The 23,540-nt window shown below is 38.9% G+C and overlaps 1 protein-coding gene across 5 annotated transcripts in view; it reads left to right on the forward strand.

Annotated features, from left to right (window-relative positions):
- Window positions 1-23,540, forward strand: part of DLG2 (discs large MAGUK scaffold protein 2) — a 2,065,329-nt gene that overhangs the window by 851,188 nt on the left and 1,190,601 nt on the right. Inside the window, exon 1 of one of the 5 annotated variants that reach the window (XM_047691091.1) lies at window positions 2,369-2,777. The exons of 3 other annotated variants lie outside the window; for them this stretch is intronic. In XM_047691091.1, the coding sequence (XP_047547047.1) occupies window positions 2,676-2,777 (102 nt within the window). In that variant the 5' untranslated portion in view covers window positions 2,369-2,675. Of the gene's footprint in view, window positions 1-2,368; window positions 2,778-23,540 lie in introns of those variants that run through there. One more of the 5 variants, XM_047691102.1, reaches the window with a different exon arrangement.

Below are 23,540 nucleotides of genomic sequence, written 5' to 3' on the forward strand. Positions count from 1 at the left end.
GATGCTCTGTAGGTGGAAGTGCTCACACAATCACACATTTTATGGTAACATAAAGGGATAAAATGATAAGGGGTACACTTAACGTGTGAATATGACTTTAGGATTCTACAGAAGGCACCAGACCAGAGTTCTGCTCCTCCAAAGTGACTCAGGGTGTTTAAGCACATATCAGACCCCCTGAGTCCCTGCCGACCCTGATGCATGACAGATTGAATCAGTGCCAATTGCTAGGAGGGGAATTGACGAGGTAAAGATTCCTGTGCTTAGTATGAGAATCCCCAAAGCCTGAGGGACAGCTGCCCTCTTCAGTTAAAGCCAGATTTGTCTCAACTTTTACTGCCTTTTCATGCTGATCCTTGCTCATACTTTGTTCCATGTTGATTTCCCTTTAGGAGGTCTTAATTTTGTAAGCAGGACCCATATTCCTCTCACCAGAAGGCTGATTAAAAATGTAGAGCCCTTGATATCCTCCTGGCCTATGGAATGATAATGTAAGGGTTGAGCCTGAGAATCCTAGGGAATTACACAATCAGGTTGGGTTTGCCTTAGTCTGAGACAGGAGGGTGGGGTATTTTGAATACAGGCGGGTGAAGAAGTTTATGGGGTACGCGAGGTGTTTGACTTGACAGTTTGCAGGTTGGTTTGTTTTGTTGGTGTTGCTGCTCTTGCTGAAACTTTGTAAGTCTGAATCGTATAGTGATATTGAGGCTCATTAATTCAGAGTACAGTTGGAGTCTTTAGGGCATACTTCTGGAGAAGTGTGATGTTGCTTTGTAAATTATCTTCTGTCACTTGTCTTTGAATCTTATCTTCTTTTTTTTTTAAGATTTTATTTATTTATTTGACAGACAGAGATCACAAGTAGGCAGAGAGGCAGGCAGAGAGAGAGGAGGAAGCAGGCTCCCCACTGAGCAGAGAGCCCAATGCGGGGGCTCGATCCAAGGACCCTGAGATCATGACCTGAGCCGAAGGCAGAGGCCTTAACCCACTGAGCCACCCAGGGGCCCTGATCCTTATCCTCATGGCTTATTGATTGTGTGACTTGGGCAAATGACACAATCTCAGGGCCTCAGGTTCTTACTTTAGTAAAACATGTCCAATACCTGTCTTTCAGGCTAAGACAGGAAACAGGCTATGTAAGTAAGGAGCAGCTGCTGTGTACCACTGGGGCTCAATCAGGAATTTCTTTACTGTCTCTAGTCTTCATGACAGTTCTACAAGGTAGTTCTGCTTTACAGAGAAGCAAACAGAGACTCAAGCACGGTAAGTGACTTACACAAAGCCACTCAGCCTGCGAGCCAGTGTCTAATTCCAAATCCTGATGTCTTGCTCTTTTTCCACCAACCATTTATAAGGCATAGTGCCAGGCGCTCAGGTGGCACCAAAACGGTGCTAGCTAGTTTTACCCACTTCCTACTCTTCCTGCTCTTCTGCATCCTTCCTATCACTTTTTTTTTCTTTTTTTGGTCTCCAATAAGCAGTTTTGCAGCTGGGCCAGCCACATGCTGAATTTTTTTTCCATCTTAGGCAATTTTGATAGCTTCACTTTAAAAAGGAAGAAAAAGAAAAAAAGAGAGAGAGGAAGAAAAGGAAAAAAAAAAAAAAAAGAACAGCACATCGTCCACCAGTCTTGTCATTCATACTTCCAGAACAGCATAGAGACTTCTGGGGCTTTCTGGAGCCTCTAAGATATCAAGGTGGGGAAGGGACTGACTCTCCTTTTTTGAGTTTGAAAAATGTTGTATCAGATAAAGCCTGAGGTGGATTCTACCACCTAGGGAGTGATTCAGCTCGCTGACCCAGAAGTCAAGGGCAGAGGGCCCCAGCGGAACCATTTCCAGTGCACTTCCACCCCAGGTCCCTTTGCCGGCCATCAACTCAGGCACAGCAGTATCAGAGGGCCAGCATGGACAATGCACACAGCAGGGTGCCACCGGGGCCTCCCCTTCTTCAGAGCTCGTCCTTGGAGGTCGCCTGTCGGGGGATAGCGGCGATGAGGGCCGAGTGTGGTCTCGATTTTAGCCCTGGAGCCCTCTCACAGCGACCCCAGAGATTCCTGGGTTGCACGCGGGAGCGGCAGGCTAGGCTAGGCTGGCAAGCACCTTGCTCCCTCCCTCTGTCGGCCCCTCCCTTCCACCCCATTGCCCGGCCAGCGCTCCCCACGGTGACTCTGGATTGCAGCAAGCCACTGGCTTTTTACCAAATCGGGAGCTGCAGTATTTTTTTTTTTTTTTTCCTTCAGAGAGAATAATTTCAGCCCCCTTCAGCTCGCATGACAATCTTGTGTGACTGGGGCGAGTAGGCGGGCACATCCTTTTACATGCTAATACTGCCCCACCTCCTTTGAACCCTCCTCTAAGCGCCTGGCTCCGTTTTATTTTTATTTTATATATTTTTAATTTTTTTTTTTTAATTTTACCTACTCCAAATTCACCGTAGGGGGGAAACCCCTTCTTGGTTCTGTCCCTCCCCCCACGCCTCATTCCCCAGGGAAGGGAGACCCCAAGACGCTTGTTACTTGCTCGCGTTGCTTCTACCCCGGCGCTGGGATGGCTGCGAGGGGTGCAGGGGGCAGCTATCGGAGCGGCTGCTCGGTCTAGGCTGTCACTCCATGTGCCCGGCGAGCACCGTGTTCGGGTCCCCCAGCGAGCTGCCACTGCCGCAGCCCGAAAGGAATGTCCCCTGTTGTTAAGGACCCTGACTGTTTTACCCCAATGATTTGCCACTGCAAAGTTGCTTGCACCAACAACACTTTGTCGTTGATGTTTGGATGCAAGGTAGGACGAGGTTCATGTCTTTTTAATGCATGCTGCCTCCCTTGGGGGAGCTAACAATTCCTTTTGTTGTTTGTTTATGTGTCTGCTTGTTGGGAGAGTGACAGAAGCTAGGACTTGCTCTACCCTTTCTGGGAGCTGGCTGGGTTTGGGGGCCTTGAGAGTGAACTGATTTTTCTGGCGTCCGATGTTGGGCTGATAACTCCTTTGTGGCAGGACCCTGGTCTCTAATGTACCGAGGTTCCAAGAGCAGATCACGCCTCGCAAAGGGGGCGCCTTAGGTGACTCTGTGCTTGGGATCTTGTTATACATTTAGTTAGTGACTGGGCTTCTGGCTGCTCATTTGCGAGCTCCTGAACTCATCACAGGTTACCACTGCCTGGAGCCCCGGACCCAGACGGCCCACAGTCAGGGTTACCTGCGATGGTGGATGTGCTTGAAATTAAATTGAACATATCAGTTTGCAATTTGACACTTTTAAAACTGAAGAGCTTGTTTTTATTCTAGACAGAAAATCTGGAAACAGGCTCATGTTGCCCCTAATTGTGTATTTGTCTCTGAGCTTATACAATCCACTCAAAATCAACACTCAGAAATTTTATCAAGAGGTGGTGCAATTACTCAGTGGAGTTTCTAGTGAATAACTGTCCCACCCCAGATTTTTGTAAAGGTGATTGGTGTTCACAAGGAAATGAGATTTGAAGAGTTTTGAAGCAGGTTACTATTCATTACTCCTTGTCTCTAACTTTTTTTGGTGGGCTCAAAGATGCACCTCCCTGGACAAGATGCATAGAATGTGGTATTTGAGCAGTCTTCGCCCGTGAAGGGTCTGAGTGCATGTCCCTTTAGGTCTGAGTGCATGTCCCCTCACTCCCAGACATGCACCTTCACTTCTTTGCATTGTGAAAAGCTGTTGGGTTTGCCTGGTCTGTCTGTATGAAACACTTTTGTGGCCACTATGGTGACTGTAAGGACAGAGAGAGCATCATCTAAAAAACAACTAAAATTCACCTTCTTAAGTGAATAAAATCACATGATCCCTATTGCTTTGAAAGATACTACTAGTGACTGGGTTGGACACCGGTCAGCATCTTACACAGGAGAGTTAAGGAAACATACACGTTCAACGTCATGGATAGTGCTCAGAGGAGGTGTAAATGTAATGAAAAAAATGGGGAGTCAGGACTGTGAGTTTTATACTGACAACACTGAGAATCTCTCTTCTCCGAGCCTCTGGTTTTCTGTCAAAGGAGAGGCATAGGTGAAGTGATCCATCTTGGCTCTAATAGTTTCCAGGGATCCTTTCGTAAGATCATTTAGTGGTAAAGTTACTGCCAGAGATTTACGTTTTTTATCCCATATAGTAGACTGCACCTTAGAGTCAGTTAAAAAAACACTGATCATACTAAAGACTAGCTAGATGCTCCTTTGGAAACCCCTGGAAAGGTCTTAGAGTCTTAAGATCTGTGTGTTCAACGTTGTCAGGAAGATGTATGTGAGTGAACAGCACCAGTAGCTAACTTGTTAGCTTCTCTCCCTCCCACGTCCTGCTACCCTCCCCTGTGCTTCTGTCCACTCACTCCTCTAATTGTATTTACAGCAGCATCTTAGCAAAGGCTACTATTTAAAATCCATTCCCATAAACTTATGAGAATGACTTTGTAGCACTTAATGATTATTAACAAAGGTGAATTATTTGTCAAGGGAAATTAAACACAAGCTCATAATCAAATAAGATAAGTTATTGGTGTGGAAATGTTGTTGAATATGTATGTGTTCAACCCTTGAAACTCATTTTCAAAGAAGTTTCTTTCATGCTGTTAAATTTTCCATGATTTGCAGACCATTGGAGGGAACTGGTATAATCACAAGCACACTTCTTCTTTTTTTTTTTTTTAAAGTCTGAGGAATTACTTTAGTTTAACTTCCTTTAAGTTCTCTTGCTTTTGGTGTTCTGGTTTGGAAAGTTCAGTTGGTGAAAGGGAACCATATTGTTAGAGTGAAACACCTAAATCATGTCTGTTGGTAGACATTGGTCCATGGAAAAGAAATCAAGTCTCTGTGAAAATAAAATAATACTTTTAAAGGATCTATTCCATTCCCTTTTGTCAAGTATTTGAGTAAGATCATTCTTCAGCCCCATATAATGGAATTGATAATTATTTTGTAATCATACTAAACAGTTGGTTAATTACACACTGGTTGATGTAAGGCTCTCTTCTTAAATTTTAGATATGGAAAGAATAATAGAGCCTTCTATTCTAGCCTTTCTCTGATGAACAGCACTCTCTGATGATGATAACATATGTGGAACCCTGACATATCATCAGATAGACCTGAGTTTCAAAACTAGGTGTACTACTCACTGGATGTACGATTTCTCTATGTCTCCGTTTCCTCATGGGTAAAGTGGTCCCAGTGAAACTACTATCTTACATCCTGCTATGTCACTGTGAGAAATACAGTTTAAATGAGATGTATGCAGTGCTTAGTACTTTTGCATTCATCAAATAATTGATATTTTTATTTGACCTTGGGTTATTTTTACAGCTCTTTTACTGGTGGGGGGGCAGTGTATCATCTCTTCTAGAAGGACCTTCTTTCACTGTTAATTCTTTGGATAAATTGTTTATTTTTACTGTAAGCTTGATCATAGCTTCTCTTAGAGTTACTTTATGTGAAGTGTTTATATAAAATGTAGGAGCCATTGGTATATAGATAAAACATTCATAAAACAAAGTGGATTTAGGAAAACTCATGAAAAACTGACACCAATGTTTTACTCAATCAACGAATATTCATTGAGCAACCAAAAAATGCTGCACAGTAGAGATGTAGCAATAAACAGCTCTTATCCCCCATGGTCTCAAAGTCGGAGGCTGTAGTAGGTGACAGTATTAATTGCAGTGTTGATTTATGAAAAAACCATAAAATGAGGATTTTAGTTGAATCTTTGAACGATGAAACTGGAATTTTAAATAACTGTTGGGGAAAAGATAGAGATGTCTTGGAGATAGAGATATTAATATGGAGCCTCCAAAAATGCATTTATTCCAATATTATCTATAAGTCTGAATATAAGGTTATCAGGATGAGTATTTTTCTGGAAAGATATTTATTATGGCAAAGTCTAAAACCATGTTTACATGTAGGCTGAACTTCATCATCTTCAAAAATAACATTTAAACTGTTTGTTCTTATTCTCCCAAATCTAGTAGTGGCTTAAAACATATTGAGTAACTTGAGCTTTGAAGGAGGAAACCCCAAGTAATTTTATTTTGTCACTTAGCAATCTCTAGGGCTCCCGTTTGCTGCATCCTGGCTGTAATTCAGTTTAGTTAGCTGACTGTATGACTTATGACTATAAATGTGAAATGTCTTTCTGTGCCAGGCTCTATGCCAGGCACTGTGAAAGGCATTAAAGGTACAAATATAAGTATGACACAGTTCCTTTCCTCCAGGAATTGCAAGTTTATTGAGGGAAATAATCCTACTCCCTTCCCTAAAATATAGAAAACTCAGAGTCCCACTTGTTTCTCATAAGAGAAACCAAAGCACTGTTATTAAAAAAGAGTTTTCCTATTTTATTAGTCCTCTTTTTGCCCCGGTCCATACACCATTATCACACAATGCTGCTTATAGGAATGGAATTTCCATGGAGAAAGAGGCCTTGTGAAAAGCCTTTTTCCCCTCATGGTAGTTTTTGTGTTTTATCTGAAAATAGCAATCACGTTTACCTTTACTTAACTCTGTCTTCTCCATGTGTAAAGATCCAAGTTCAAATGTAATTCAGTGGCCAGTCTATGTATTGTTTCTCTTTCCTTTATCTTGCCTGTAGCTGCATTACAAGGGTCTGCAGCATCTGCAAGTCCCCTTCCCTTCACTCTCTCTTTTCCAGTCACCATTTCTAAGGCAAAAATAAACAAACAAACACGATGGAGTATTCATTATTTTCCATAATATTCTAAATGTTTAATGTAAAGTAAAATGTTCTCCACAGGTATTGCTTTTCTTTTCTTTTCTTTTAAACTCAAAAGGAGTTGTTATTGAAATAGGATTTTGCCTTGGAGAAGCTCTCCCTCCCCTACCCCATATAGCCATTTGTTAATATAACAACTCATCTGAATCAAACCTTCAAGCCCCTAGGCCACATCAGGTGCCTTTAATACTTGTCTGATGGATTAGGATTGGGAAAAGTTCTTAAAAAATGTTATAAGTCCTGGAACTTTTTTTTTTTTTTTTGTCCTGTGATTTTTTAGACATTGCACAAACAGTCCCACCCCTCAAAAGAAAGGAATTACTTGGCAGAAAGCAACCTCCCTTTTGTCTATATGGGAACTTGCCCCAAGAAAGAAGAATGAGAATAAGGAAGAGGTTAAAATATTAGAAAATAGAAGAGGATGGAAATAAAAGGAGGAAGGGATTCTTACTGAAGAAGTAAAGGGTAAGAAAAAAAAAAAATCAGCTTGTTTAAATATCCACAAAAGCAAGACACTATCCTAGGTGCTTTATAAGAATTATTTCTTCAGATCTCTGAAGTTATCAGAAAAACAGAGAAAGCAGGGGATGGAGGGAAGGAAAAGGAACTAGAATGGGTTGATGGGAAGGGAAAGAAACTTCAAGAAAGAGGATGAAGAGGAAAGGAAAATGTGTTGCAGGCTTCTATCCTCCAGAGGGTGCTTATACAGTCTCCCAAGATCAGAGTATGTATCAGTACCTCTCTGGTGGACAGTTCCCTGAACCCTGGGATTCAACCAACCCATTGCAAGTTTGCTATTCCTGCCTAGAAAGTCTCTGGCAGATAAGTGGTTTTGTTTGCTCATTTGTTTATTTGAACAAAGCCTAATTTGTTACATAAGAGTAGTGAATATATCTGTCATTATATTCATTAATAGATATATCACTATGTGTATTATTGTAGTTGATAGGATAGTTTTATGTATTTTGAATATTGCCAGTGCCTGGCTTTTTTGGTATGTTCTTTATTTTTTGTCTGAAAATGAGATATATATTTGTCAAAATAAATTTTAAAAACATAAAATCAGAAATAAAAAATTTTAGAAAATACCATTGTCCCCGAAGCCTGGAGATCGAAACTGTTATTATTTTAGCATATGTTTCCTTAGTTTTTTTGGTATTTTTTGTTGTTGGGGGTCTGCATATAGCTTATTTTTAAAAATGTAGTTGGGGTCATAGTGAGTTTACTTTTGAATGTTTTAAATTTATATTAGGTTTGCATATATATATTAATAGCTGTATTCTACCTTTATCTTTGGATATTTAGGTTTTTCCCCTACATTTTCTACTATTAAAAATAAAATAAGATGCATATCTTGATAAATAAGTCTTTTTAGAATTTAGAATTTCTTACTTTGGGGAGTCTAGATCAAGAATTACTAAGACATATTTTAAATATTTTAAAACTCTGGATAATGGGTTATTACACTTATTTTAAAGATGGCTATGTAAATTTGCACTGCCACAAGTTACTTTATGTGTTATACCATTCTCCACTTTAAATTGTTTTCTTCTACTTTATGGACTTATAAATAAGAGGTAGTCTATTCTCCTGTGAATAAGGTTAAAACTCTGTTTGACTTTGAGTTTATAGGTGTCCCATGCCTATATTGGTGTGTTCCACTTTAAAATTATCTAACATGTAAAAAAATCCAAGGGTTCAAAATGGGTATATCGAGGTAACAGCTATTGATACTGTCAGGATGTTAGTCCCGTCACATACATACTCACCTGCTACCACGTGCCAAATACTGTTCTGTATGCTTTATAAATGTCAACTCACTTAATCCTCACAATAGAGGTGGGTATGAAAGTTATCTCCATGTTAGAAATGGGGAGACTGAAGCATACAGACTTTAAATAACCTGTTTAAAGTCACAAAGCTTTTTAAGTAGCAGAGTCAAAATGTGAGCCCAAGCTGTTTATGTCTAGAGCCTACAACTAATTTCTACCATTAATTATAGGGCTCTCTCAAATAACAACTTCATAAGTGCCTTTAAATCAGGAATCAATTTTCAAAAAAATGTAATTTATAGGGGCACCTGGGTGGTTCAGAGGGTTAGGCCTCTGCCTTCAGCTCAAATCATGGTCAGGGTCCTGAGATCAAGCCCCGCATCAGGCTCTCTGCTTAGCGGGGAGCCTGCTTCCCCCTTTCTCTCTGCCTGCTGCTCTGCCTACTTATGATCTCTCTGTGTCAAATAAATGAATAAAATCTTTTAAAAAATGTAATTTATACATACCTTTCTTGGCATAAATTTGAATTTGAATGCAAGGCACACCTGTTAGAAGATTCAACCTCCTTTTAAAGTATTTATTTCAGAGGAGTTTGATCTAATACACCCTTTCCTATAGTATTCATGTTCTCATTTCTTACAAAGGTTACTAAACTATGTAGATAGGACATGACTTTCTCAAGATCACACAGCAAGTCACAGAGTCAAAGCTAGAACCAGGTCTCCTAATTTGTAGCTCAGTGTTACTTTTCTATGCCATGATCTCTAACTATGAACTAGAAGTTTTGAGAAGGTGAGAGAAGAGAAACTGACAAGTTTTTATCTGTAAAAAGCAGGAAAAATAACACCTTGCTTACGGGACTATTGTAAGAATTAAGTGATATGTCACATATGAAAACATTTAACACAATGCATGGAATGTAGCAAATACTCGGGACATATTTTTGTTTTCCATTTTATTAAGGCCACTTTGCAAACTGGTAGAAAAAAAACGGAGGTTGTTGGTAGTCAACTGAAAAGTGTTCTTTAGTCCAATACATTGAAATTCATCTGTTAGTAAATGAGGTGTACTCTAACCTAACACATTATTAAAGTTTTAATGCCACAAAAGGCAGAATCTAGAAGTTTACATAATTCACACCAAAAAAAAATATATATATATATATCCTAGATTAAATCTGACCCAGAAAGAGAAAATGAAAAATGAGCTAATAAGTGAAGCAGGTGCTGAATATCCCAAGAAGCAGGTTGCATAGAACTTGTGTCCCACTTGACAAAGGATACTTGCCAGTTCAAGGTCCTTTTCAATTTTTTTACTGGTAATAGTGGAAATTGGAGGGGGCGAGACACTACATATCAAAAGATAAGGAAGGTTAAATGTTATGCAGTCACTAAAGTATGTTCACAGAAAGGAACATTAAATCATAGAATTTAGGATCTTGAAAAACCTGAGACTTTGTTATTTGTTGTGAAGCCTTTTGCTTCGTAATCACTTATGGATTTCCCAGTGAAGTTTCAAAGTCCCTATGGTAAAATCATGTCCAATCCTTTCTGAATTCAGTTACTTCAGGATTCCTGGGATACCTAATACTTAATGTTCGAATATTCATAATATTCAGTTGTAAATTCTCTTTCCTTGTTCTATTGTCCTTCTAAAGTCTGACCTCCTTAGGGACAAGGTCCATATATATTCATTTAGTATAGTACCCAAGAAGTCTAGTAAATGTTCCACAAAAGGCAGTCAATAAATATTTCTTGAATGAATGAGTCAGTTCTATAGGTTCTTGCAAATGTTTAGTGAATGAGTGGAAAAAAAGTGTGTATTTTGTTATAGTTCATTTGTTATTTTCCTTTGGCAATTTGCCTCTGAAAACCTCTTATTATATCAAACTTCCTAGAGTTTATGTTTCCCTGAAGCATAGACGAGGCATTACTCAATATGTTACCTTGGTATGATGGTTAATTTTGTGTATGAACTTGATTATGCTCTATCGGGTGCCCAAACATTTGGCCATACATTATTCTAGGTGTGTCTGTGAGGGTTTTTCTGGATGATTTTAACATCTGAATCTTCAGATTGAGTAAAGCAGATTGCTTTCCTTAAGGTGGATGGGCCTCATCCAATCAGTTGAAGACCTGAATAGACCAAAATGCCTAAGAAGGAACTCCTGCCTCACTGCTTTGACCTGGGATATCAGTCTTTTCTTGCCTTTGATCTCAAACTGAAATGTGAATTCTGCTTGGGTCTCAGTTCTGGTTGGCCTTCAAGTTGGACTTACACCATAAGCTATCCTAATTCTCAGGCCTTCAGACCTGGACGAAAACTGCATGCCAGCTCTCCTGAGTCTCCAACCTGCTGATTGTAGATTTGGGGACTTTCCAGCCTCAATAATTGTGTAAGACAGTTCCATATAATAAATCTCTTTCTCACTTTGTAAAATTCTGACTAATATACCTGGTATCTAGGATGAGATCGCTGGACATGTCATCACTAGTAAGTCACTCTTTTCTAGTAAATTACTGGTGAGCTAATAGATTTTAATTCACCTGAATCTCTGTGCCATGGGGATCTTGCAGTTAAGTTTGTTTTCTCAGAAGGCCCTGGATTTATTTCATTATAAATCACAGATTATACCTGCAGACATAATATAGTAGAAATCATTCAATACTACTTTAATGAATTTTGCATCTATATTTACATATATGAATGTTTGTCAGCCTATAAACACATTGGACATTGCAGTGATTTTTATTAAATATTCAATTATAATTTTACTATGAAAATTTAGATGATCAGATCAAAGAGAATAAGAACATTGTCCTAAATTATGGCTTCTGGAAACCTCATAAAAGACATAATATTTTTTAAAAGATTTTATTTATTTATTTGACAGATAGAGATCACAAGTAAGCAGAGAGGCAGGCAGAGAGAGAGGAGGAAGCAGGCTCCCTTGCTGAGCAGAGAGCCCAATGTGGGGCTTGATCCCAGGACCCTGGGATCATGACCTGAGCCAAAGGCAGAGGCTTTAACCCACTGAGCCACCCAGGCGCCCCCAAAACATAGTATTTCTTTTTTTTTTTACATGTCTTTTTTTTTAATTTTATTTTTTATAAACATATATTTTTATCCCCAGGGGTACAGGTCTGCGAATCGCCAGGTTTACACACTTCACAGCACTCACCATAGCACATACCCTCCCCAATATCCATAACCCCACCCCCCTCTCCCAACCCCCTCCCCCCATCAACCCTCAGTTTGTTTTGTGAGATTAAGAGTCACTTATGGTTTGTCTCCCTCCCAATCCCATCTCAAAACATAGTATTTCTAAAAACATCATTTGTGTGTGTGTGTGTGTGTGTGTGTGTGTGTAATTCTTAATATAAAATATTATTTTGATGATGTTCCATTGCATTATCTTCATTAAAGTTTTGCCCATGTTTCTGAGATAGTTAAAGCATTTTATTTGTTGAGAGGGCACACTGAAAATAGTTATAATACCTAAAATGTTGGTCCAGTACATTCTAACTGCCTTAATATACACATCATGCATTAGGCCAACCAGGGATTAAAATCACTGCATTGTATCTCAAATAATAGTGGCATCAAATTATGATTAATGGTATCACTTTCATAAGATCTCATATAATATGGTGGTTTGTCATTGACTTGTTATTTAAGATTAGGAAACTTCGATTTTCCCTTGGAACTATGTCTCATGTTCTCACTATATTTGGCAAAAATCTCCATTTGGAGCAAGGTAGATACACGGGCCATTAATCAACTTCTAGCTTTCTCTTGGTATTATATTTAGCATTAGAATTGGCAACTCTTGGTTACTTAAACAGAATAAGATACTGTTGATGCCTTAGGACTCTCAGTTTGGCTAGTGCATGAGCACTAAGAGAAACATATGGAGAGAGAAAAACAACCAAAAGGGCAGGTTGGGCAAACACTTATTGAGTGCTTACCATGCACAAGGTCCTGTTCTAAGAAGTTCACATGAATTAACTTACTTACTATTCAACATAGCTCAGTGAAGGTAGCTGTTAATCCCTATGTGATAGCATCTCTTCATATATACAACTAATATATAGAAGGATCCACAAAATATTTGATTTCTTTCATTATTTCCTTCCTTCCTTCATTTCTCTCTCTCTTTCTTTGTAGTATAGTTAACACATATTGCAAAATAATTCACATTTTTAAAAGTGTCTTGCACTTTATATATTTATTTTTTAAAAAATTTTACTTATTCATTTGAGAGAGAGTGAGTGAGAGAGGGCATGAGAGCTGAGAAGGTCAGAGGGAGAAGCAGACTCCCCATGGAGCTGGGAGCGCAATTCAGGACTCGGATCCCAGGACTCTGAGATCATGACCTGAGCTGAGTCATGGTCACTTAACCAACTGAGCCACCCGGGAGCCCTGTCTTGTGTTTTATAGTTTGGGAAGAACTGCTACAGATAATAAGAGGACAAAAGAATCAATGATTGCTTTAAACATAGTTAGAGAAGGCTTTTTGGAGGTAGCTGAAATTAATCTGGTTTTTTTCAAGACCTTGGACTAGGTCAGAAAAAAAAAGAGTTTGACTTTGGACTCAAGTCTACTACTGATCCTGTGACCCAATACTTCTTTGCCAGTGTTGAAAGAACATGAGGGGCTCCTGGATGGCTCAGTGGGTTAAAGCCTCTGCCTTCAGCTCAGGTCATGATCCCAGAGTCCTGGGATCAAGCCCTGCATCGGGCTCTCTGCTCAGCGAGGAGCCTGCTTCCTCCTCTCTCTGTCTGCCTGCCTCTCTGCCTGCTTGTAGTCTCTGTCTGTCAAATAAATAAATAAATAAATAAATAAATAAATATGATAACAGAAATTAGTGGTGTTATATTAAAGGTGTGTCTTTGGTTGGAAGAAGGAAAGGGAGAGAGGACGAAGAAGAGGCAGAGAGAGTGTTAGATTATACCCAACCGACTATCTGAATGAGGCAGAGAGATATCTTGAGTGAGTCTCAAGATTGAGTGTCCTTGGTTAGGCAAATGTGGAAGGAAGAAGCAAATTCTGAGGGTTAGGTTTGGAATTAAAGGGCTATGTGACTAGGCCATTCGCTCTGTGATGTTGGGGAAGCTCTTCCACCTCTCTGCGCTTCAATTTTCCCATCCATACAGTGGAGATAAGACCCATTTAATAGGCTTGTTATGCCATAGAAATAAGAAAGCAATTAATACTATACTTGGTACGTAGTGGCCAGTAAATAGATATTGGTCTTCTTCTCACTCTCTCAGATACAGTCTCTTCCCACTTCACTTTTGTTTATATGAGCATACTGTGTGATTGCCTAAAAAGAGGCCTTTTCATCTTCACATGTCAGATTCAGGAGGTAGGAAGAAAAAGTTTACTGTGTGAACCAGATAAGAGATTAGCTATATTCAGCAACCTTTACTGAGTGTTCAGTGCGGCATCATTTTGTTAGAAAGATTTTGTTGATCATCTCTAGCATTTTATTGATACATCCCATTTGGTCCTCTTTGTAGTAATATTGGCATAAACTTCCTCCCGTGATTTTAGCTTAGAGAGTCTGAGAGAATGCACCTAACTCCTAAAGCACCTTACATGTGAGCACAGATTCAGTAATGTGTCTGTTACTACAGCTCTTGTTACCTGAGGTATTGGTGCCTAGAGGTGTTAAGCAGATAACCCTTTTTCTAACATCTGCCACCTGAGAAAATTTTGTTTTACATATCAGTAAACCTTATTTCTTTTATTTAAAATGCCAAATGACCCTCAAAAAGAAAATGCTCCTTGAGATTCTGCAGCCCATCTAATTCCCAAATAGACCTTTCTTGAGTTTTGTAAAATGAAAACATTTTCTCTCTGTGCTTGAGCCTGTGTATTGCCCTTTGCTGGAGCTATTTCCCCAGAAAATTGCTATGGTTGGTCTCTCAAGCCAGAGGGAAGAAAAAGGTTTTATAATGAAAATGCTGACAGGTTCTTATCTACAGTGGTATGAGTAAGGATGCTATGATCTCATTTATTGTAGAAACTGGATGCCTGTTTTGGCTGAAGGGAGATCAGGCATCCTCCAGAGCTCTGGGGTTTTGAATTTTTATCTTGAAAAGTTTGCAAGGAAAAAAAAAAGTAGGGAACTAAGAAACCAGGGCCATGCAAACTACACCTTTATTCTTCCAGTAAAGTAGTAAAATGAATTTCAATAAGGTTCTCAGATGAAGGTGGTCAGAAGGTTTAAGAGGCTGGAAATGGGGATTGTGTATTTGCTAGCTGCATGTGAGGCTTGCCTCTTTGTAATGGATTTATCTATTTAGAAAGAAGCTTTATTCTTGATCTTATTTATGTTTTAAAGTGATGATCATGATTTGTGGACAGCATTCTGAAATCAGTTATTTTGTCCCTCAACATAATAGCTCTGCAGGGTACTTTATGGATATTATAGAAACTTTAGTTTCTAAATGCACATCAAGTTTAAAATTCTCTTCACTATGGATATTTCAAGTATCAGGCTTAACACTGTTTTTCCACATATTTTTAAGGTGGTCAAATAACTAGTTTGGGCTAGACTGGATATTCTTTAAAGTATTTGTTCTGTTCACACTTCCTACCTAATGCTATGCCTTGTCCTAAGTCACAGAGCATGTAGTGGTGGCACTGGGGTCCAAGCTTACTTTTCCGTTTCTAAGCTCAGAAAAGTCTCTTTTTCCCTTGTTTGTCCCTCCCTAAGCATTTCCTAGGGACTGACCATGCTTCCAAAGCATTCAACCAAGATATTCCTGGGATCCTGCTAAGAACAGAGGGTAGAGCTGGTGCTTGTCCCATAATACTCATTTATGTGATCAAAATGAGTATGTGATACCTGTATTGAAGTTTGAAGGGCTGACGGTGCATAGTGCAGAGGCTCAGCAAGTGTGTACCCAATCAAATCAGAATGTACTTGTGCAGTGAAGACAGCTAGACACCTCAGAGTATCAGGGCAGAACTAGAGTTGCATGCCTTTGAGATACTTGTCCCTTCTTTCCTATGACTTCTAACCTGTTGCAGGTAGCCCTTAGCCTAGAAATATGGTGTGTTTGGTGCTTCTGAACCCACTGATGTGAGAGCATGTAGTTAGGCCAGATGAAGACACTGTGGGTTTCTCTTTCATTTTTTTATATCCCACTTTAAGAGTCCAGGACCTGGATACCACCTTCTTACCTCCAGTCGAATCAATTTCATTAACAGCTCCATTATCATATTATTGGTTTTTAATACTTTTACTGTTAAGCCAAGAAACTCAACAAAAATTTGCATGTCCCAAAGCCCAGCTACTTCTGTCACAGGAATATGAGGACCAAAATATATCTTTGAAAAGTGAAAATCTGTATCTTTGTGTAAAGATGGTCTAGGTGGTAGACTTTCTGAGTTCCAGGAAAGCAGAGAAGACGTGCTTATGTAGTTAATTTCAGATGAACCGGCTTTCTACTAATAAAATCAAAATCTAGGTGTTTGCTTGCATAACTTTATTTCTAGGGTTGCTAATTTTTGGATATTAACAGACCCACATGCATATTTTTTCTTCCACTCATATGGACTCAGTAGGATAATTTCTAAGTTTTCTGACTGAAAAGGACAACCCAAAATGTATTATTTCACTCTAGCATGGTAGGTGTTCTGCATTTTTGAATAAGCATTTGGCACTGACATTTAAGTCTTCTTTATATACATCTTTAGAGAAGAGACCTATCTGACAAACCCTGGATTTCTTTTGCAGTTGTTGGTTAACGTTTAATTGGTGATGTTTTAATTTCAGTTATTTATCTCTGCAACAGTTTAGGAAAACTGCACAGTGACTTTCATTTCAGTACAACCAAATTTTTGGCAAGTTAGGAAGTAATGGATGGACTTAAGTAGATTTACAAAGGTTTAGCTTAAAAAAAAACCAAAAAACCAAAACCCAAAGCTAGGTATATATCAAGATTACTTCCCGTCTGGAGAGGCACATCTGCCAAAATGAGTTTCTTCAGTCCCCAAGCATTAACATTAAGGACTTGATGCTGTGCTTCACAGATGATGATAGTTTGCAAGATCCTTTATTACATATCATAGACTCAGTCCATTTAGTCTAATTCCGAGTTAAGTTGTGGTGCATCTTTCAAGGCGTTCCAATATGCCATTCAGAAAATATTAACGAGGTGGTTCACACGATGTGTCTACAGTCGCTTACTTTCTCAAATATATGATCCTGGTGTATCGCAGGGTTTGAAGTCCTTGCCTTGCATCCAGTCTAGCTGTTCTGAGCCCTCAGTGTGTTAGCACCAAGTGGTCCTCCCTAGCCTCGGTTCTGGAGTTCAGCTGGGAAAATTCAGAGTGAAACTCTTTTTTTTTTTTTTTTTTTTTTTTTTAGATTTTTTTTATTTATTTGTCAGAGAGAGAGAGGAGAGCGAGCGAGCACAGGCAGACAGAATGGCAGGCAGAGGCAGAGGGAGAAGCAGGCTCCCCACCAAGCAAGGAGCCCGATGTGGGACTCGATCCCAGGACGCTGGGATCATGACCTGAGCCGAAGGCAGCTGCTTAACCAACTGAGCCACCCAGGTGTCCCCAGAGTGAAACTCTTAAGCAAGCAAGCCTGTAACAGTGGTCAAAGCAAAAGTGGGGGAGTGGGCAGGCCCAGAGGGGGCAACTACCCGGGGAAACAGGGTTGTCTTTTCTTTTTATGTTTGCATGAAAAGGGGTAAGAGTCATAGCTAGTGTGATCTCTGACTGAGGATGCTTCCAGTCATCTCAGGGACTCCTCCTACCATTGGGGAGGTGGAGTTTTTGGCCCTATTATATCCTTGTTGTAATTGTCATGACAACTCCTCCCCAACCCCCGCCTTTTGTGTGTGTGGGGGGGGGGGTTAAAAACCACAATGTAAATGTATTAAAATGAAGCTGTAGGTTACTGTAGGGCAGTAGTTATAGGGAAGAAAGCACGCATATCCCCTGGGGTCTTTCCCAACTCTTTGGAACTTGGTTTCTGCCTTTTATCAATATGAGAGCACCCATGCCCTGCTCAGATCTGACTAACTGCCTGCTCCATCAAATGCACTCTCTATATTGCTACTTTTAGCTATGAACCATCTAGCACCTTGTACTGTTATTTAATGATTGCATGTAAACATTCAACTCACCTATCCAGTAAGAACACTACTGGTTTATTTTAACAAACACATTAAGTATTTATCCTCCTCTGCACATGTCCAGAGCCTTAAAATGGTAAAGACTCTTTCCAAGGAGAAAGGAGATCAAAGAAATTGCAATAATATGGCTAGTCCTGGCTTATCCTTCTGGTCTGTTTGTTATCTTTTTAGGGAAGATATCCCTGGCTACCGTATCACCTCTCTGGTTCCATGGAGTTGTGGACATTTTTCTGTCGTACTAAAATGAATTGTCCAAAGGCTCTAAATACCATGAGGTACCAAAGTCTGGGACTTAACACCTTGAACACATACCTACTAGTATAGTACTTGCAACATACTATGTGCTCAATGTAGGTTTGTTGAATGAATGGTTTATGTAATCTTTTTGTTTAATTATTTAGGCAAGTGAGACCTAATGCTAATTTCAAAGAAGGACCTGTCCTAGTTTTGTTAAAGCTTCTTTTGCTTCCCCCATAATGACACTCATCATGCTTTATTTTTAGGATATTTTTAGCTGTATATAATTTCTACTGAGCTTCACTTCAGGAGACCAAAGGGAAAACAAATAAGGCATTCAGTAAATATATGTTGAATGAACAAATGAATCCCTCAATGCTGGCAACTAAAAATCGGTTGATAATATGTGATGAAGGAATGAATAGATAAATGAATGCCTAGAAACATAACATCCTATTGTAACCCATGTTTTGTGAGTTAGTTTAAATTCATCTTAAAACAATTTATAGATTTCTCATAGCTAGAAGGGATTTGTTTTGCTTTTATTGCTTTTAAACCGACACTAGCTTTCATCTCTCTGACGGCCTCAGAATCCAGGTATATAGTCCAGTGTCTTTAACAGAATCGAATGATTTATAGTAGGGCTGTAAAGAGGAGCTGGTCATGCATTTTATAGGATGAGGCCCGGCCCCAGCTCTGCCACAGAAACCTGGCAGCCTTGGTGCTCTGGGAAAGGAGATCACTGGAAAATTTCCCTCTGTGTGGTGTGCTTCTCAGCACCACTGTTTTCTCCATCCCAGGTAAACCAGAATTATCAATCCCGGTGTAAGTCCTTCTGAATTAAGTCCAGTTAAAACTAGTTTATTTTCCATTTGTTAGCTAATTTGAATGCTTCATTCCCTTTAGAAATTGTTCTGGCTAACTAGGCAGAACTGCTGAAGACTGTTGCTAAGAGCAACCAGCTAAGAAGTTCTTAAATTAACTAACAGCCACTTCAACTCCATTCTAGAAATGAGTGTGTGCATATGTGTACTTGCTCATGTGCCTACTTAAATAACAAATATATACATACATGAATAAACCCATCATTACCTAGAGATTCAGGTTAGTCAGGGCTTTTGTGTAGAAGAAACAAGAAGAGGAAAATGATGAGAGTCTTTGGTGAAGGTAAGAAAATGAATAATTGAGAAGAGCCCTGGTCAGTAGTGGTTAAGCTATTTGAATATCAAAATACTTCATATTTTAAAATTATTTTAGTGGTATGAGTTCTGCCCTACATGTAGAAAATCTAGCTTGTATTCTCCATGAGATCCAGAGCTCTCTTATGTATCACTCTACCTACTGACCAACATGACACCATAGAATAAGTATTAACCTACTTTTCCAAATAAATGAAGGAAATACTGTCTAGATAGTAGTCCCATCTTATCAATGAAGAATTGGAGGAAATGAATAACATTCCATGGGCTTATAGAGAAATGCGCTACATTACTCTTCAAACCCAGGTCTAATTATGAAAACTATATTCTCAAGTGAAAGTATTTTATTTTTCCTTTTAAATATTTGGCAGGGCCCAAGTCTAGACACCTCATGATTTAAGAACTGGTACCTGTGAAGATAGTATTGTAGAGGTGGAGATGTGAATTTGCAAAGTTTGAAAAATTGGGGTTGAGAAGACAACTCTTAACATTTACTAGTAGTAGGAAAATAGGCAAGATACTTAAAATTCCCGAAAACTAGTTTCAAGGGCAAAATGGAAATACTCGTGGTTTATGAAAACACGTATTGGAAGGATTAAATGAGATTGTAAATTAAATATATAAGCACTTAGTATGATATATGCTAAGAAATAACGGCTGCTACTATTAATGTTACTGAAAGAGAAGAAAGCAACGTGGTAATGTGCTAGCTATTCTGGGAAATCAATTCCACCAAAATAAATAAACAATTACATAAAAATCTTGAATAACTGGGAGCTCCTGGATGGCTCAGTGGGTTAAAGCTTCTGCCTTCAGCTCAGGTCATGATCCCAGGGTCCTGGGATCGAGCCCCACATTGGGTTCTCTGCTCCACAGGGAGCCTCCTTCCCCCCCCCACCGCCTCTGCCTGCCTCTCTGCCTACTTGTGATCTCTGTCTGTCAAATAAATAAATAAAATCTTAAAAAATAATAAAAAAAGATCTTGAGTAACTGAATACTTGCATATATATATATATATATATATATATATATATATATATATGTATATATATTTTAACTATCTGGGTGAAAGCCATCCTCTTTAACTTCTTGTGGTTTTGTTTAGATCTAATCTGAAGGAAGAAAGATCTATGATTGAGAACAAGTCAGGTTCTCAGGGTTTTCTTCAGAGAAATTGAGTGAGTCCTACTACAGTGCACACAGTTGAAACTGTGATTCATGTAGACTGTGGTACCTTACAGTTTTTCTTGTAATGATGGCACATTCACTTTTAAAAGATGACTCAATTAATCTAAGCATAGAAATAACTCATTCATCTGCTACAATAAGGAAATTACAGGTTCTTCTTAAGAACTTTTTCTCAAAGAAAGTAAGCCCCTTTTAAATGTGTAAAACATTTTAATTATTTTTAAAGTTTTTATTTAAATTCCAGTTATTATACAGTGTAATATTGGTTTAAGGTGTACAATGCTGTGATTCAGCACTTCCATACAACACCCTGTGCTCATCACAATGAATGTACTCCTTAATCCCTACCACCTATTTCACCCATCGCCTCACCGACCTCCCCTCTGGCAACCATCAGTTCATTCTCTATAGTTAGTCTGTTTCTTGGTTTTCCTCTCTCTCTCTCTTTCTCCTTTAGCTTGTTTGTTTTGTTTCTTAAATTCCATGTATGAATGAAATCATATGGTGTTTGTCTTTCTCTGACCGACTTATTTTCCTTAGCATTATACACTCTAGCTCCATCCAGGTCTTTGCAAATATGATTTCATTCTTTTTTTTAATGGCTGAATATTCCATTGTGTATATATAGCACATCTTCCTTATCCATTCATCAATTGATGGACACTTGGGCTGTTCCCATAATTTGGCTATTGTAGATAATGCTTCTATAAACATTGGGGTACATTTATCCTTTTGAATTTGTATTTTTACATTCTTTGGGTAAATACCTAGTAGTGCAATTGCTGGATCATTGGGTAGTTCCTTTTTTTATTTTTAAGATTTTATTTATTTATTTGACAGAGAGAGAGCTCACAAGGAGGCAGAGAGGCAGGCAGAGAGAGAGGAGGAAGCAGGCTCACTGCCGAGCAGAGAGCCCGATGCAGGGCTGGATCCCAGGGTCCTGGGTTCACGACCTGAGCCGAAGGCAGAGGCTTTAACCTACTGAGCCACCCAGTTGCCCCGGGTAGTTCTATTTTTAACTCTTTGAGGAACCTCCATACTGTGTTCTAGAGTGGCTGTACCACTTTGCATTCACACCAACCATGCAAGAATGTTCCTCTTCCTTCAGATCCTGGCTAATACCTGTTTTTTCTTGTGTTGTTGATTTTCACCATACTGACAGGTGTGAGGTGATATCTCATTGTAGTTTTGACTTGTATTTCCCTGATGATGAATGATGTTGAACAGCATGTTTTCATGTATCTGTTGGCCATCTGTATGTCTTTTTTTTTTTAATGTCTATTTATGTCTTCTGCCCATTTTTAAATTGGACTATTCATTTTTTGGGTGTTGAGTTTTATAAGTTCTTTTTATATTTTAGATACTAACTCTTTATCAAGGTTTGTTGATTGCAGATTATTTCCTTCACTGTGCAAAAGTTTTTAATTTGATGAAGTACCAGTCATTTATTTTTATGGTTTAAGGTCTGACATTTAGCTCTTTAATCCATTTTGAATTTATTTTTGTGTATGGTTTAAGCATTTTTGGTGAAACTCTAGAAGCATAGTATAAATATCTCTGCTTCAGTGATACTAGTGATGTAGGAAAGTTGTTAGGTTTTGAAGTTGATTGCCAAGAAAGAATTCTTGAGATGTCTTTGGTGCAAAAAGGTTGTTTTATCAAAGCACAGGGACATAGGCAGAGAGAGTTGCACTGGGGTCATGAGGAGTGACCCATTATATATTTTCAAGTTGGGAGGGGGTTAAAGATGGTGTAAATCTCTAAGAAACTGAGGGGCCTAGCTATTGTTAGGAAAGGTCATTTATTACTGTCCAATAAAACCTTAATCATGAGACCCTTCAGATGTGTATCGGTGGGTCAGATGCTTGGGGGATGACTGCTAACAAATATCTTTGGGAGTTTAGAGATAAAGGAAGTTTCCAAAGGAATTTTTATATGTTAAAGTAGACTTACAGGATCCTGTGGGTGGGAGGTGGGTGGGCTAAGATTGCCTTTTACCCAAATATTAACATGGAGGCAACAAATGAGTCCCTACAGGAATGCCATTCTGTCTGTTTCAGGGACTTGTCAATGGGCCGTAAGTAGTAAGGAAATTTAATAATTTCCTTTCCGCCTTTGTCTCCCACAACACTAGGACCAAATGAAAGAGTCCCAGAAAATAGGCATTTCTTTGGCAAAATGATCTCAGTAAATAATTACTATTTATTTCTTATTTTGTGTAGATCTTTTCTTTTGCCAGTTGCTGGTGGGGCTTTGCGAAGATAATGATGAGGAAAATAGAGGTCTCTCTTTCATAGAGTTTATAGTTAGATGACAAAACAGATACATGTACAACAACAGTTAAAAAGAAGATGGCATGGTAAGAAACTATACAACACCTAACTTAAACTGGGAGGTCCCTGGAAGATTTCACTGAGGAAGTAGTATTTAGGGAGGATGAATTAGAAAGGTCAAGAAGAATATATATTGGTAGTAATGTGGGGGCTGCTGGAGGTAGAGGAAAAAGAAATACTTGAGGGGATTATCTAGATTTAGTGATAACGAATGGGGAGGATAGAATGCAAGGGAAGAGTCACCGGACATTTTAAAGTCTTATGACTGGAGTTTGGGGATAATTACGTTAATGTCAACAGAACTAGGGAAATCTGTAGCGGGTGAGAATGAATTTGATTTTATTTGCATTTAAACATTAAGTTTGGGGTGACTACAAGTCATCCACAAGGTTAATGAGGACCAAGCAGTTGAAATGAAGCATTGAGAAAATGAGTCAAGCCGAAACTATAGATTTTATAGTCAAGGACTGGTAATGCCCTCAGAATGCGGAGCATGCAGAGTTGAAAGCCCTACAGTGAGAGGTGAAGAGTCAAAGTTTAATAAAAACCAAGAGATTTAGTACTACAGCAACAAAGTGGGGAGAGAAGCCCAAAGATAGGGTAACTGATGTTACTGATGACTTATTCATTCACTAAATATAATTTATAGTGAATATTTGGTCCCTAGTTTGTGCCAGGCAAGTGGGGCATGAATATAAACCAAGCAGACATATGGCCTAGAACAGGACATTTTTAATTGAGAAAAAAAAGGGATTTGGAAATTTCAGTAGAGTCAATAAGTTGAAAGCTAAATTGTGGTTTTGGGAAGAAATGATGGGGCAAGGATAGAGGCCACAGCTATGTCTTATTCGGGGAAATCTTCAGAAAAAGAAGGGAGAAAAAATAGGGTGTGATCTGCGT

This window comes from Lutra lutra, chromosome 10 (genome assembly GCF_902655055.1).
Source record: "Lutra lutra chromosome 10, mLutLut1.2, whole genome shotgun sequence".
Classification (NCBI taxonomy): Eukaryota; Metazoa; Chordata; class Mammalia; order Carnivora; family Mustelidae; genus Lutra; species Lutra lutra.